General features: G+C 40.5%; 1 protein-coding gene across 9 annotated transcripts in view; it reads left to right on the top strand.

The window, feature by feature from the left end:
• ADGRL1 (adhesion G protein-coupled receptor L1) overlaps positions 1–14,237 on the top strand; it is a 631,260-nt gene extending 617,023 nt beyond the window's left edge. For 6 of the 9 annotated variants that reach the window (XM_073622453.1, XM_073622447.1, XM_073622446.1 and 3 more), the window contains 4 exons: positions 818–1,025; positions 1,452–1,577; positions 5,883–5,900; positions 9,578–14,237. In XM_073622453.1, coding sequence (XP_073478554.1) covers positions 818–1,025; positions 1,452–1,577; positions 5,883–5,900; positions 9,578–10,269 — 1,044 coding nt within the window. In that variant the 3' untranslated portion in view covers positions 10,270–14,237. The remainder of the gene's footprint in view (positions 1–817; positions 1,026–1,451; positions 1,578–5,882; positions 5,901–9,577) is intronic. The other 3 variants (XM_073622449.1, XM_073622454.1, XM_073622448.1) reach the window with 2 other exon arrangements.
• The last annotated feature ends 3,811 nt before the right edge of the window (positions 14,238–18,048 follow it).

The following is an 18,048-nucleotide window of genomic DNA, read 5'->3' as shown; positions in this document are numbered from 1 at the left end:
TCAGTCCTGCCTACTTAAGCCGTCTAGTCCAGATGATCCCTGCCTTCGCCTTGGTCACATCTCTAGAGACGCTCTCCTGTGTTCCTGTTAAAGACTTGCTTGGCTGACATTCCTTCTGGCTCCAGATCCTGCTTGCTGTTCTACACTCATCTCTGGCTCCCTGACGTTTTGGTTTGTCTGACTATCCGTTCCGGGTCCTGAACTCTGGCTATGTTTTGACTACGTTTACTCTGTTTAACTTTTTTTTTTATTATTATTATTATTAAACAAGTGTGATTTAACTGTACTGCTGTCTCAGTCTGATTCATGGTTTCTGACAGAAAGAAATGGAGGAGCTGTGGACCCTTCGGACCATTTTTTTTCACCCAAGGGCTTAAAAAAAATGTGTTTGGCTGTGAGAAAAGCTCCTTGTATCCTTCTCTCCACTTTTATAGCACACATCTTTCAATTCTTACAAAACTACAGAAGAATGAAACATAAAACAGATAAAAGTTGGATGTGCAGGTATTGTCCTCAGTAATCAATCAGGCTTGAATTTATATTCTTGTCATAAATGTTATCAATCATCAAAGCCCCTCAAACTCAGAGAGAGGATGCAGTCAGTCTGTGAAAGAACTGATATTTAGCCAAAATTCTTTCATGAATGGAATGTTGTGAAATGTGGAAGTGGTTGAGAGGGATGTGGTTGGGCTTATCCACTGTCTTGATGTTGCAGGTGTAAGTGTAAGTGAGTAGGCTTAGAATGCAAAATGGCTGCTCTGGTCTGAAGAATTACAACTACAGTTTAAATAGCTTTTATTGTGCCCTGTCTCAACAGGTACATAAGGAATACAGCAAATGTCTGAGACATTCATACTGTTGTGTGAGGGGTCCAGGAGCAGAACACGGAACCTTGAAATCGACAGTCAACAGTCGATACTACACCCAGAGCCGTATTCGCCGGATGTGGAATGACACTGTCAGAAAACAGACAGAATCCTCCTTTATTGCCGGAGACCTAAATAGCACCCCGACTCTAAACAGAGGTGTGTACAACCACTCAAAGTCCAGGACATATTCAGCTGAAGAATTTAGGGCACAACTTTATCTTTATCATTGTTGTTTTGTAAGGCAGGACAGTGAAACTAGATGCTCCATAGGAAACCCTCACCTTTTTAGTTCTGACTATAGGAAAAGTTGCCTTCTACAAATACGGCTGTGTATACAGTAACCCATATAATATTTTAACATTTCCTAGAAAACACTGTGCATACCAAGGTATTTTGTAAGGGGGAAAAATTCACATTAAATATTATACTGTATATCTGATTGATTCACTGCTCTGACTTGCAATATTCCATTTGTCAGAAAGTTGAACTTGGGCATTGTATTTGAAGATAGGCATTAAATTTCAACAAAAACAGGGCCTGACTCCTAATAGACAACCTGACTCTTGTTTACTGTCCTCCAAGGCACAATGGGTAACCACTTACTGACGAATCCTGTGCTGCAAAGCCGCGTAGGCACCAGCCCGTATAACACACTTATCACAGAGTCTGTGGGCTTCAGTCCATCCTCCCCTGGATACAACACCACTGGTGAGACATATTATATATTGTTATATATTGGAGAGACATATATATATATATATATATATATATATATATATATATATATAGATAGATATCTATCTATCTATATATATATATAGATAGATAGATATCTATAGATATATAGATATAGATAGATATATATCTATATCGATAGATAGATAGATAGATAGATAGATAGATAGATAGATAGATAGATAGATAGATAGATAGATAGATAGATAGATAGATAGATAGATAGATAGATAGATAGATAGATAGATAGATACAGTGGGAACGGAAAGTATTCAGACCCCCTTAAATTTTCCACTCTTTGTTATATTGCAGCCATTTGCTAAAATCATTTAAGTTCATTTTTTTTTCCTCATTAATGTATACACAGCACCCCATATTGACAGAAAAACACAAAATTGTTGACATTTTTGCAGATTTATTAAAAAAGAAGAACTGAAATATCACATGGTCCTAAGTATTCAGACCCTTTGCTGTGACACTCATATTTAACTCAGGTGCTGTCCATTTCTTCTGATCATCCTTGAGATGGTTCTACACCTTCATTTGAGTCCAGCTGTTTTTGATTATACTGATTGGACTTGCTTAGGAAAGCCACACACCTGTCTAAATAAGACCTTACAGCTCACAGTGCATGTCAGAGCAAATGAGAATCATGAGGTCAAAGGAACTGCCTGAAGAGCTCAGAGACAAAATTGTGGCAAGGCATAGATCTGGCCAAGGTTACAAAAAAAATTCTGCTGCACTTAAGGTTCCTAAGAGCACAGTGGCCTCCATAATCCTTAAATGAAAGATGTTTGGGACGACCAGAACCCTTCCTAGAGCTGGCTGTCTGGCCAAACTGAGCTATCGGGGAGAAGAGCCTTGGTGAGAGAGGTAAAGAAGAACCCAAAGATCACTGTGGCTGAGCTCCAGAGATGCAGTCGGGAGATGAGAGGAAGTTGTAGAAAGTCAACCATCACTGCAGCCCTCCACCAGTCGGGGCTTTATGGCAGAGTGCCCAGAAAGAAGCCTCTCCTCAGTGCAAGACACATGAAAGCCCGCATGGAGTTTGCTAAAAAACACCTGAAGGACTCCAAGATGGTAAGAAATAAGATTCTCTGGTCTGATGAGACCAAGATAGAACTTTTTGGCCTTAATTCTAAGCGGTATATGTGGAGAAAACCAGGCACTGCTCATCACCTGTCCAATACAGTCCCAACAGTGAAGCATGGTGGTGGCAGCATCATGCTGTGGGGGTGTTTTTTAGCTGCAGGGACAGGATGACTGGTTGCAATCGAGGGAAAGATAAATGTGGCCAAGTACAGGGATATCCTGGATGAAAATCTTCTCCAGAATGCTCAAGACCTCAGACTGGGCCGAAGGTTTACCCTCCAACAAGACAATGACCCTAAGCACACAGCTAAAATAACGAAGGAGTGGCTTCACAACAACTCCGTGACTGTTCTTGAATGGCCCAGCCAGAGCCCTGACTTAAACCCAATTGAGCATCTCTGGAGAGACCTAAAAATGGCTGTCCACCAAAGTTTACCATCCAACCTGACAGAACTGGAGAGGATCTGCAAGGAGGAATGGCAGAGGATCCCCAAATCCAGGTGTGAAAAACTTGTTGCATCTTTCCCAAAAAGACTTGTGGCTGTATTAGATCAAAAGGGTGCTTCTACTAAATACTGAGCAAAGGGTCTGAATACTTAGGACCATGTGATATTTCAGTTTTGTTTTTTTTAATAAATCTGCAAAAATGTCAACAATTCTGTATTTTTCTGTCAATATGGGGTGCTATGTGTACATTAATGAGGGAAAAAAATTAACTTAAATGATTTTAGCACATGGTTGCAATATAACAAAGAGTGAAAAATTTAAGGGGGTCTGAATACTTTCTGTCCCCACTGTGTATATATATATATATATATATATATATATAAGTCAAAGTAATATGTGTATAAAAGCCAACATGGATTTCTATAGAGGCTCATATTTACTTGTGTCTACATGAATCTCCTAAAATGTAGGTAGACCTAAATGTATAAAATGTATAATAATGTACCTCCTAGAGCATCCCAAGATTCCCCAAACCCATGAAGCTTTACTACAGAATAGCAATTCCAGCTCTTAGTTTTTTTTCTGGTATTGGAGATCCTGAGGTTCTCTAAAAGGCATGTGACCATACATGCAGATGCCTTAAATGCCTTCTTTACAGGTGTCCCTTTTTTTTAAGAGTTAAAGTGAACAAAGGTTTACCCTAATTTAGAAACAAGGTTCTTAGTGTACATCATACAAACAATTCTACCAAAACAAAAACTGAATTGCTTTTGATAAGAAATCAAGAATGAAAGCAGCCCACTTTTCTATAAGTCTTTTATGTCTATTCCAGTTAAATTACAGTTTTCCATTCACTCAAAGCCATATTTGATACCCAGTGTATGCAGAAACCTTTATTTCATTCTGCAAAGTCATAAAGTTTTACCAAGCACGTGTGCACTATATGGCCATAAGTTTGTGGATACTTGATCATCACACCTATTTTGGCTTGTTGGATATTGCAATCTAACACTGGACATTTATATGGAGTTGTCTCCTCCCCCCCTTATTCTTAAGGGGCTATAACAGACTCCACTCTTCTGGAGAGACAATATTTTAGAGTGTGTCTGTGGGAATTTGTACTAATTTAGCCAAAAGAGGTCAGGTACTAATGTTGGACAAGAGGACCTGGCCCGCTGTCTGCAATTCATTCCAAAAGTGTTGAGTAGGATTAAGGTCAGGACTCTCAAGGCCATTTGAGATCCTCACCACCAAACCCATTACACCTTGTCATTATGGACCAGAATTTGTTCACTGAAGCACAGTCATACAGAAACAAGGGCCTTCACCAAACAGTTGCAACCTGATTGGAAGCACACAGATGTCTATAATGTCTTTGTAAGCTGTGGCATCAACAGTATCCTTCACAAGAAAAACTTGAAAATACTTTTGGCCATATAGTGTATGTAATTTCTCCTGCAGAGCCATATTTCAGACCAGCCATAGATGTGAGATTGTGGAAATAAATTTGACAACCATACAATCAATCTGTGGAGCAATTGAGGCATAAGCATTTACAATAGTTCTTGTCTAGTCTGCATGAATATGCACCAGGAAGACACACCTGTTGCCAGCTTTACCCTGAGGAACAATAGTGATCATCCAGAAAATTATATTTTTAGATGATCAGGTTTCTCATAGATTTGTCAACCAGGGGCTGTATGTTAAGGTCACAGAATTTCAATATTTATGCAGTTGACTCCCAGTCCAAAACTGCAAGATTGAGCAACAGCCATATCTGGTGTTAATACCATAATACAAATGTACATCATTTATCCTGCAGATATAAAGGACCATATGTAGTGGCCAGTATAAAAATATATTTAGTCATATTACTCTTATGCCACATACACACGATCAGAATTTTCGACAACAAATGTTCGATGTGAGCTTGTTGTCGGAAATTCCGACCGTGTGTAGGCTCCATCGGACATTTGCTGTAGGAATTTCCAACAACAAATGTTTGAGAGAAGGTTCTCAAATTTTCCAAGCATGTGTACACAATTCTGACGCACAAAAGTCCACGCATGCTCGGAATCAAGTACAAGAGCCGCACTGGCTATTGAACTTCATTTTTCTCGGCTCGTCGTATGTGTTGTACGTCACCGCGTTCTTGCCGATGGGAATTTCCGATGACATTTGTGTGACCGTGTACATGCAAGACAAGTTTGAGCCAACATCCGTTGGAAAAAAGTCCACGGTTTTTGTTGTCTGAATGTCCGATCGTGTGTACGCGGGCATAAGAGAACCATGTCTGATACCTGTAGTTCAAAAGTTACATAGAGCAATATGTTTAGTGCCTAACCTTTGGTTGCATTAATGCAAGTACAATTGCAATATAATAAGCTCAGCTTTCGTTATCTCCTATCATGTTGCCAGCACCATTTTCCTTCTTTTCTCCCACTAAGTCTTGCAGATCCTTATAATTGAGTCCAGAACAGCATGTAGAGAGCAAGTATGCTATATTATTTACAATATGCTTAGGATAAATATATACAATATGTAGATGTAGATAAAGAGAAAGGTGTCACTGAGTGCTTCCTAACATATAATATGTATGTTTCTCTTGCCCCTCATCACATTTTGCCATATCTACATATATTTTCTACATCATCATATCTCTGTACCTTGATTCTAACAATGTATCTCTGTCTGCCTTTCTTACCTGACTTTCTCGGTTCTTCTATTGTGGAAATACAGGAACATTCAGAGATCCCAGTAAGTGCCTCATTTAACCTTCCTAATATTCTGCTACTGCTAATAGTTTATAACAAATGCAATCAGCACTTGTGCTCCAGAGAGCTGGACAGTAGTGATAGGGTGTCACCACACCAAAGCACGACTCCACTGACCACCACTACACTAATGAACTACTCCACTGACCACCACTACACTAATGAACTACTGCACTGGCCACCACTACACTAATGAACTACTGCACTGACCACCATTACACTAATGAACTACTCCACTGACCACCACTACACTAATGAACTACTCCATTGACCACCACTACACTAATGAACTACTGCACTGACCACCGCTATGCTAATGAACTACTCCACTGACCACCACTTCACCAATGCATTATTCCACTGACCACCATTACACCAATGCACTATTCCACTGACCACCGCTACACTGATGAACTGCTCCAGGCACCACCATTATACTAATCCATTATTCCAATGACTACCACTACACCAATGCACTACTCCATTAACCACCACTACACTAATGAACTACTTCACTGACCACCATTACACCAGTCCATTATTCTACTGACTACCACTACATGGATGCACTACCCCTCTGATCACCAGTACACTAATGAGCTACTCCAATGACCACCACTACACCAATGCATTATTTCACCGACTACCACTACACCAATGCACTACTCCACTGACCACCCCTACACTGATTAACTACTCCACTGACCAGTGACCACCATTACACCAATGCATTATTCCACTGACTACCACTACATGGATTAACTACTCCACTGACCACCACATCACCAATGCACTACTTTGCTGACTGCTGCTAGGCTCACACGCTTTTTCACTGCTAATGTAATGCCAAGCCATGTGCTAAAAACATTTGTAAGCTATAGGCTACATTTCCCCAGATTGCCTACCAGTAGTAATTTTTTAGGTTAGTCAGATTTTTTAGGAAATTCAATATTCATCCTGTTTGCTCACTCAGCACCTCTGCACGTGCGTCCCTTTGTACCGATGTGCACTTCCTTCTTTGCCTTTACTGCACCACACCTATTTCTTCACTTATCACTAACACACATTTTCTCACTTGCCACCACTGGACCAATGCTCACTTCCTCTCTTGTCAAAATGTACTTCTATACTTAGCCTGTTCAGTGAACAGGCATGCTTTTACCAATATTACATATAATAAAGAATGCAAGGTTAACAATGCACAGCCAAAAACATTTTAAAACAACATATCATTTAATCTTAAAAGGAAGTCTCCTTTACATTAACAAATAACTGTACTTTTAGTTTAGTTATCATTTAAACATAACTGGCCAATTCAAATTGAAAGTATGAGAAAAGATGTGTAAGCAGAGCTTGTCTTCAATAAAAACCATATGTAAAAACAATCAGTATATCTAGAGATTTGCCAGGTAAAGTTAAATGCAGACCTCAACTCTCCCTGTAAAATGAAGTAAAGCTAGCCAGAATCATTTGATTCCCCAATCCTCGTTAAAGCTGGATTGTTCATGGCCAGCTTTGGGTTTGGGTCCACTACCAGATCATCCCGTTGGTCCGGGAAGTCACTAGTCACATTAATATGACTGCTGCAAAAAGGCAAGAGACTCAGGCATTTGACAGCCTGCACTTAAGCAGTAATCTTGGTACTAAATGCAATTTTTTTTTACTTTAATGCATTCTCTGCATTAAAGTAAAAAAAAAAACAATACCTACTATACCCACCTGTCCCCAAGCACTTACCTGCAGTCCATTGTCCTTGCTGCTGGGTTAGCACCTGGCTAAGTAAAGGAGACTCCCATGAATAGGCAGGGGGCCAGTAGCTTGGGAATCAGCCCAAAGACAATAAAAGTGAACATTTTAAATAAAAGAGAACCATCATTTAATATTCAATGTTTTGCCCTCCTCTTTAAAAATCATTACAAAAATGTAAGGGTTTAATATCACTCTATAGTGTGTGTAAATCCTAACTATGAATTTCTACTATTTGTGACCATTTGGTCTGTTTAATAATCCATTGGAAGCATATATATTTTTTTGATAAAACAAAGAACGTATTGCTCTTGCCAGAATAGCAGAGGTGTCTTGTGCATACTTCCTGTGTTTCAAAAAGTCTGTTAAAATTTCCTATTTCATATCTTGGGCTACAGAATGATTAGCCTTTATGTTGTAGAGATCTGAGAATGTGAGTGGCTTAGTAGTTTAGGAAAGACACTGGGCAGGGCTGACAAACTCCACAAAATGCTGTTTTGTGAGCCTACAATACAGCTTAAAGGGGTTGTAAAGCCTTGTGTTTTTTCACCTTAATGCATCCTATGCATTAAGTTGAAAAAACACCTGGCAGTCACCGGCCCCCCAGCCCCCCCGGATTTACTTACCTGAGCCCCTCCATCTCTTCGGCGGGGACGCTCTGTCCCTCTCTCCACGGGGTCCCAGCTCTTAATTGGATAGATTGATAGCAGCACAGCCATTCGCTCCCACTGCTGTCAATCAAATCCAATGATGCGGGCGCCGGGGGGGGGGGGGGGGGCCGAGTCCGACATTCGTGTCTGTGGACACAAATGCTGGACTTGGGAGCATGCCCGCAAGGTAACCCCCTCAGGAGAGCGATTCCCCTCGGGGGTTATCTTATGCGGGGAGGAGCCGCGAGAGCCGCCGGGGGACCCCACAAGAGGATGTTCGGGGCCACTCTGTGCAAAACAATCTGAACAGTGGAGGTAAGTATGATATGTTTGTTATTTTTAAAAAATTAAATAGATCCTTTACTCAATAGATATTTACTGCACTTATAGGTTCTTTAAAGGCAAGAACCAATGAACAAGAAGAAATGTGCATGTATTGCAAAGATATAGTGCTTGTTTTTTTGTTTTTTTGCTTCGATATATGTTTTAACTTTTACACTCTTATAGAGCATGTCTATTTTAAATAGAAAAACAGCATTAGGAGTTAGTAGGAATATGTCAGCAGTGGCATAAAGTTCTTTATGATCATTTCAAAAGTGGCCATATAGAAGGATCAGTTGAAAAATAAATGAGGCCAGCCAGGCTGTTTTAAGAAATGGATAAACAACCCATTTCTTAAAATGACCACCAGGCCCATAGCGGTCCCAGATTCAGGGGGCATAGCCTGATTTGCTCTGCATACGTCCCTCTGACTTTCTGTAATTGGCACAAAGATATCCTTAATCTCAATCTCTATAACGCCACTGTATAGGCAAAGTTTGCGAGGAAGGGTCCTGCTGGACCTATGTGCAGCATAGCGGCTAATGCCTATTAAATCCAGAACTGTTCGGAAGTCTGGTGGTGTGTCTCCACTACTATGGTGAGCATAGGGCAACTTGCCTAATATTTTAATAGTTAAAGCAGCCCTACATCCAGCATTTAAAGCTTAAATAAAGCCTTAACTTCTTTCTAAATGTGTGCTTCTGTATAGTGAACATGATACCATACAATTTGAATTGTTTCAGCACACATTTTGTGTGTATTTCTATCTTTTTTGAACACAATGGATCCTATAAACCATGCAGGTGTAAGTTTTCAGCTCTTACAAGTTTACATGCTTGAAAGTTTAAAGCTCCATACTGTATAGAAAGGAAATATAGAACTGATATATTTGCTAAGGATGATCAACGCAAGGTTTTCATTGTTCTTAATCTTTATTTCACAGAACACACCTTAAGCCGAGACCCATGTGGAAAGGATGCCCTTCCTCCCCTTCCACTCAATGGTAATTTTAACAACAGCTATTCCCTTAGAGCTGGAGACTTCCCACCTGATCCTTCCAAACTGGGAGATGGGGGACGTCGTAATATTACGGATGCTGCAGCCTTTGAAAAGATGATCATTTCTGAGCTGGTACACAGCAACCTGAGGGGCAAATCCCACCAGGGGACAACAGACACTGGAGATGAGGAGGTAACATCTGGGGCAATTGGAGAAGGTGGAGAAGTCCCCACCTTGGAGATGGAGCGCATGTACAAAGCTTTAGAAGAACCCCTTCTCTTACAGAGAGCTCAGTCCATCTTGTACCAGAGTGACCTAGAGGAGTCTGAAGCTGAACCCGCTCCTCGTGACTCACCAAACCGCGACTCTCTCTACACGAGCATGACCAACCTCAGAGACTCTCCCTACCCAGACAGCAGCCCTGAACCAGGCTTGCCATCTTCTGGGGAAATGTTGCCGTGCCACCAAGGGGTCCCCCCGCCTACAGCGGCAGATGCCATGTACTTCCCTGGCCGGCTGGGTTCAGTGCCCAGAGGGCAGTTGCAAGCCTTCTACCAGATGCCTCAAGGGTTTCTGGGTCTAGAAGGGTCAGTACCTGAGGGTGATGGGCAGATGCAGCTCATCACCAGCCTCTGAACTTACTCGTCCACCTCTGGCACCAACTCCATTACTCCCCAACTAAATAAAATGAGAGATACTGCCTTCCCTCTCCATCTCAGAAGAAAGCAGGGTCATATGGTGGAAGGAAGTGGTATTTAACTAAGGGGCTATTTCAGTGGAGTAGGGTGAGGACACAATACTGCCTTGGTCGATGGACTACTAGTGTTGATGGCAGGTATTATCTGGGTTCAGTCTGTTTGGACTTCCTCTTGATTGCCAACATCCATCTGAAAATGATGTATATTTCTTGTGAGGGCCACAAACAGGTAGGGGTTTGGGTGCCAAATAAGCTGCTTGCAACATAACTATCTGCCCCAACAAGAGCTACTGATACAATGATACAACCACCAGTTTGGTGCTGACATTTACAGTATTGCTGCAAAGCCAATGTAAACAAAAATGAAAAGTTACAGGCAGAGCTAGTGAATAGCCAACAGTAACTGTAGGCAGCCCCTGTGTGTTAGCAACGCTAGGTGCAATGAAAGGATACAAACAGTAAAACTGGTCATTTATTCACGGTCAGGAATTCATTTCTTGCACTCAATAAGAGGTGCCAAACAACCCATGGGCTTGCTGAGTAATAAGGATGTAAATTGCCTAAGATAGTGAAATTTACCTTTGTATTTTTGAAATGTCACAGCTTACGATTTGCATTCCCATAGAAAAGTAGAGGAAATGCAAGCTGAACAAGAGTTTTCAGAAAGTTAAATATCCAGAAAAAGCCACTTTCATTCACCACTGAACTTTTTCCTTGGGTCTTTCTAACAAAGTCCTTGGTGCCATCTTCTCTGTCCGCCCAAACCCCACTGTCTGCCTCAACGATGAAATCAGACTTTTTTTATGCCCGGTTCAGAAGAGCATGGTTTGTGCGTAACAGAAAGGAAGAGGAAGCTACCAGGGAGACAGAAACTGCTGCCAGGAAGGTGTTAACACCACTTAAAAGATAAAGGCTGGGGTGAAAAGGACCAGCTGCCCTGCATATTCTTTATTTAAGCACAAAACATCCCCCACCTCTGTTAACAGAGGACCATCTGAACTTTATCAATGGGGGAAGCGAGTGTCTTTTCCGACTGCTGTAAATAACGGACTTCTAAAGGGGGGGAAAGGGAGAGATGAGGGGAGATTCCTATACCCCTCTCCAGATAAATATCAGAGGTGTGGAAATGGTCAGTAGGGGGCTTTTTTTTTTTATTTGTGTCTGCCTTCAGCAGTGTCTCTTCCTGTCCAAAATTGCCACTGTGCCGTATTCTGTTCATTCCACTACAGAATCATGAATGACCTTCACCAGTCCCAAAGATCCTGCCTTTGTGTTGTCAGCTACCTTGTTTGAGTTTTTAAACACCTTTGTTTTTTTTTTTTATGTATTTATTATTTTTCTGCATGTAGAGATCCAGAATTGTACAGGTTCTTCATATATTTGGTCATCTACCTGCCTGAACGAAAAACATGAAAGATCAAGATTTTATAAAAAATATATATATATATATATATAAGTATATATACAAAGAGGAGCTTCTGTCATTAATGACCTTGTTCAAATAACAGAATGGATGTCACAACTAAATGTTTTAAATCTAGAAAATATACTATATATATATAAATATATATATAGATATATCTATATCTATATATAGATATATCTATATATAGATATATATATAGATATCTTTAGTAAAGTCCCATAGGATTTTTTAAAAATACAAATACCCGTTAACCAGCTCTCTGCTGCTAAATAAAGGCCATGAATTCTAGGGAACAGTGCAATAAGGCATTAAACATGGGGTCACTTTAAACAATCACTTTAACAAGCCCCATGCTGCCTCAACAAGAACTCAAGCGTGGTGTCTGCTATTTTGTCTTACCACAGGTTTTCCTAGGTCATAGCCTTTGCCCTGTGGTTTCTGCACACAGCTAAAGCCAAAACCTATTTACTGGCATATATCAGCTTTATGTTTGCCCTGTACAGGTCTATACATCTCTAAATGATTGGATCTTAACATATTTACATAGATCTATGAAATGTGAGAATTTGCCATATGGAGGGGTAGTAGATATAGAGCTGTAGATCCTAATGTAAAAGAGCTGCAGGGTGTGTAGTTTTTTTGGACTTTCTGTTCATATGTTATTTCCTCAGTCGTAAACCTCTTACATTTTCTTAACTGCTAATAATCAGGTTGATCTACATTTTGCATTCATGTGCAAATGTGGATGTGCAATTCACTGTCCATCTTCAGATACAAATTTCAGCTCCTGTGGTAAATAAACTGGCAAAACTATAATTGTGGCCTAGTCACCAGAAAGAAATCGTGTGGACAGTTCAAAGAATCTCAAGATGTTTTCTCGTTTATTCAACAGCACAGTTTTCTCGTTGTGCTTCAGGGTTTTTTGTTACCTAATGGAGAAAGCAGCCATTTTCAAACATTCAGGACTGGATTGAACCTGATTGGTGCTAGCAGGAAAGGAGATCCGGTTCTTAGTACTGATATGATGATACATCTGGCCTAGTTTGTGGGCTTCTTTAACACTCACCCTGTCAGTCCACTGGAAACTACTGAAGGATCCCTTGGAACTTAAAAATGGCTCCTTGCACAGTTTACAACATGGCCTTAACAACAGAGGCAGGTGTTAGACCCTTGGTTCTGACTGTTCCTCCTGACTATAATACTGGTAGGTGGTGAACAATTGAAAGTGTAGGTAGTTGTGCCTGTGGTTCCTTATACCTAAAAGCTGCAGACACTGGCTGGTCAGTGGCAAGGCATGAGATTCATCCTTAACAGCTATGGTACCTTATGTCTGGGACTACGAGGCCTGCCTATAATATCTGGGCCTAATCCTATTGATATCAATGAGACAGTGCAGTTAGTTTCCAGTGTGCAATTGACCTGCTTTCTCAAAAATATTACTTACATGTTGTACACTTACAGAATGGCTGCCATTGTACCATATTAGGGACAAGAGTGTATTACTATGTAGCCACATTCAGAAACTACTATATTATTTGCAGTGATACTACTGCTACACAGGGACTATTGGTGGCTGTCGTATATATTTTTTGTACTGCTAACACTGTGTGAAATTCCACTGATTGTCAAGATGGCTTAAGTAAATAATTTGCATGTTGCCCCAAACAGAACTCAGCACTTTTAAAGACTATTTTTGTCAAGCTTGTATTTCAAAGGATATATGTATACAGAATGAATATTTATGTAAAATCCCTTTTAAAAAATAATTTTAAAGAACCCCCTATAAAATATTGACGTCAGATCCTTAAATGTTGAAGACCAGTATAGAATACGAGACTCAACATGCCACTATGTCTCCTTGCTGGAGAAGTTATGATGGCTAGAGATTTAAGATTAAAAGAACCTTACGTCCTTGGAATCTTCTTTCACAAAATCAGCGAGAGGTAGACTTGAACAAGTTATAATGGGCCTCAACAATGGACTTTTGGAAAAATAAGATCTACATTTGTTGTCCATAGTACCCAGCCACAACCAATGAGGATGAGGTTGGTCTGCAATGGGCAAGAAGAAAAATTCCTCTGTTTGACACTTGTTCTCAGGCCCAGCACATCTATATCGCATATTTAGGTTGTGTATCTGTTCCCTTTTTGTTTTACATTGTTTGTTGTCAACCACCACTGAACCCCATAGATTCTGACAAGAGCAAAGGGTTAAATACCTCCGCCCCCTTCTCTCCTCTCTCTCTCCTTCCTTCATTTTCTTTTTCATATGCCAAAACCAGAAATGGGTCGAACGCCATTCTACAAGCGAACAAAACAAAAAAATTGTCGTACGAAAGACTGAAACCATATCGTACGTAGAAAAAAATTTAACAAAAAAAGGCAGAAAAAATGATGTTGAAAAAAATATATAAAAAAAAATGAATATCGCAACTTGTGGAGTGAAAGAAACACACCAATAAAAAACATTTTGATTTCTGAATGGTTGTCATCATTGTCTGAATGAACTTTTATTCGGCTGTAAGGGAAAGTCGAAATTTTAGTTATGCACCCTAATAAGCTGCTTTTACTGTGCCACACATATGGCAATACTGCATTTCATACACCCCAACTTTCTGAGAATGAAGGACAGCACAATGGATTTAGCACAAGGTACTGTATGTACATAAAGGAAACACACCTCCGGTTACCCAGATCATAATGAAATGAACGCAGAAATAATAACTGGTCCACACACATTACACATTTATGGTCCATTGTTCTCATTATCAGGGGCCTGCTTTGAGAAATGCCATGTATCCATGGCTGGAGTGCATGTAAACAGAACGTGCCTCTGCAGGAGACCAACAGCACTAATGCCATGACAGCGGACATTTCGGCATCAAAGGTCCGACGGTCTTTCAGACGGACTTTTGACGGACTTCCGACGGACTTTTGAATGAACGGACTTGCCTACACACGATCACACCAAAGTCCGACGGATTCGTACGTGATGACGTACACCGGACTAAAATAAGGAAGTTGATAGCCAGTAGCCAATAGCTGCCCTAGCATCGGTTTTCATCCGTCGGACTAGCATACAGACGAGCGGACTTTTTGACCGGACTCGAGTCTGTCGGAAAGATATAAAACATGTTCCAAATCTAAAGTCCGTCTGATTTTCGACCGAAAAAGTCTGCTGCAGGTCCGATGAAGCCCACACACGGTCAGATTGTCCGACGGATTTGTCCCGTCGGACCAGTCCAGTCGAAAAGTCCACCCGTGTGTACACAGCACAAGATACAGCAAAGGATGAAAAACATGAAAACAAGTAATTAATTTTAAAAAAACGGCAATTGTTTATGATATACATTGGGGGTATTTTACTAAAACTGGTGCACACAGAATCAGCCAGTTTCTAGAGCTATATCAGAATAGCCCAGGCATACGAGCGTGACTTGACATTTTCATTATATACTGACATGCCCATGGCAAAGATGGCTGTCCAGTTACTTATCATAGGGGGGTGACACAATGTAATGTTATGAGTGGGTGGAGAAATGCAGCTGTGTCTGATGTTCTTTCCTGTGCTCGTGCACAACTGGTCAAAGGGGCATTTTTCGTGAAACGTCCCATCATTGACGATAGAGGGCCGAATTCCAGTTGACCTTGTTCTGACAACTGCTTCCACCAGTAGTGGCCGCCATGTTTTTGGAGGGATTACCAGCAGCATGTAGCACAACCTTCTGTGAAAAGAAAGCAAGATGGCAAACATTTGTTTTTGAATTCATAAGACTGGAATGATTTACTAAAACTGATGCACACAGAATCTGGTGCAGCTGTGCATAGTAACCAATCAGCTTCTAACTTCACTGTGTTCAATTAAAACAGAGCTAAACCTTCTTATCGTTCTCAGCCAAGGAAGCTGCCATCTTAGTTTGTGTTTTGTCCTCAACGGATATAATGCTGCACATGTAATCAGTTATGACACCAGCCATTTGATGGTTTGGCAGTCACCTTCCTGGCACATGCCGGAATGTAACTGTTTTTTGAAACCGTTAAATCAATGGGTTTAGTTCCACTTTAAAGTGGAACTTTACCCACAACATCTTGAAAAAAATAGTTTTTTTAGCAAGGAACATACATTCCACATTAATAATTATGCTACCAAAATTAGTGTGTGCTGTAAATTGCCTCTAGTATTATTCCTGTTTCTTCTTGCTGGAGGCTGTCATTTTGCTGAAGCCCAGAGTTCCCGAGCAGCAGTAAATCATAAAGCGGAACTAAATCCATCATTAACTGTTACATTCCTGGAATGCCAGGATTGCTAACTGTCACATTTGCTTGTATCCTCAACCAAACTGTGAAACCATCAAATGGCTGGCGTCATAACTGATCACATGTGCAGCACCATGGCAGTTGCAGATCAAACTGAAGCAGCTTCCTTGGCTGTAAACGATGAGAGGGCTTAATTCTGCTTTAAGGCTTTCAGCAGATCGGCCTCTACAAACCCAGCAGTGCCTAAAATTATAGAGCAACTGAGCATGTGCAGAGCAGGGTAAGAGACAGTATATTACTGTATTTTGAACAGTATAGGCACTTATTTTTAATGTTTTACATAACTATACCTGCAAAAGGGACCAGTCTGAAGCGATCTAGCAGGACATAATTTTTTAACTAAAGTTCCACTTTAAGCTTTGACAATAAAACCTAGAAGCTGATTGGTTACTAGGTACAACTGCACCAGATTCTTTGTGCACCAGTTTTAGTAAATCTCCCCCAGTGCGTCACCATACTATTTCATTCATTAGGGGTTTATATGTACTTTTTATATTCATTCATGGAGGTCTTAGCATCAGACCTAAAATAGGAATTGCTGAAAAGGTAGAAAGAACAGAGGAATTGTGTTCCAAAAGACAGACAGTTACTTCAGATGGGAGTTATGAATAGAATTTAGGGATGTTTGTAATGCCATGTAATCAATAGTGGATTATAAATTTTTCAGTTGAGAAAAAAGAGGTTTAGGAGAACTGCTTAGTTAGGCCACATGCCTGGTACATAGATAGGAAGAAAACTCCCCAAGAAAACAGGCGGGACATTTTAGGCTCAAAAGGTGTACAGACGTAGGCTGAACATAAAGTAAATGCAAAGTATTTATTAGTATCAAAAGTTAAAAAGTATTGATAAAATAATTTACATACAACAATATTACATGAAGCTAGATTGTCAGTGGCCACAAGGCACAAAATAGCATCAATCAATATGCAATGATGAAATGGATGTATAAACCAAACACCAACATTTTTCGAAGTCCTATATGCTCCTTTTTCAGGATAAGTTTAAACAGCCTTGGTAAATATCTTCTATAAAATAAAACACATAGTAGAACATAATCACAGGCACTCTGCAACATAAACAAAGCAGATGGGAGCAGAGAAGAAAAGAGAGAGGTAGCGGAGGAATTACTTACAGTGTCTGAGAGTAGCTACACAGCACACAGCCAACCAAAATGTAAAAATAATATTGCAGGATCCAGTGAAGTGGAAAAAAGGAGCGCCAAAGAATCCCCCCCCCCCCCGGCTTAGACAGGGCCTACGGGAGTTACACAGAGATAACCTAATGTGAAACACAAGGGGGAAAAAATGAAATGTATGTCTATATATATATATATATATATATATATATATATATATAGACATACATACACACACACATATACAGGAAAATGCACATCATATATAAATAAAGTTACCTCACGAGCAGTAAGACGGTCCCCAAGCTCTGAAGCAACCACAAGTATTTGATAATTCCTCATAAATGGTGCTAGTAGCCAAATACAGCTCAGAAGTCTATTCCCAGGAAGGGGGTTCAGAACAGTAGCGGATGTCACAAGGAAAATGATGTACTCCAAAACGTTTCTTAAATGAAACAAAAAAGTGTATATGTAGATGATAAATAATACTAGAATGTGGGGATGACGGCGGAAACAAGATCCTGCCACCTCTTTCCCAACATTCAAAGTGTGTTCAAACTCATAAAAGGTGAACATCCATACCTGCTCCAAAGAATCCTCCTTGCCTGGTGTAACCTGCATGCAGAAAGCCGAACTGGTTGCTGCATGACCTAGGCTGTCTCTATATAGAGGTGCCTAAGTGGAAACTTGTGGAGCATTGGGAGGGAACAAAGTCCCATAATCAGCCCCAGGTGTGCACAGCGCCAGATGGCGCCAAAACAGTCATCTCCCGGGAACAGGGCACGAGGCATCATCCCGCACCACCCCACAGGAGGGGCGTAGTGTGCGGGCTGATGACACA

Source organism: Aquarana catesbeiana, linkage group LG03 (assembly GCF_042186555.1).
Source record: "Aquarana catesbeiana isolate 2022-GZ linkage group LG03, ASM4218655v1, whole genome shotgun sequence".
Taxonomy (NCBI): Eukaryota; Metazoa; Chordata; class Amphibia; order Anura; family Ranidae; genus Aquarana; species Aquarana catesbeiana.
Note: the sequence above shows the minus strand (reverse complement) of the source record. Positions and strands in the feature narration are given on the sequence as shown.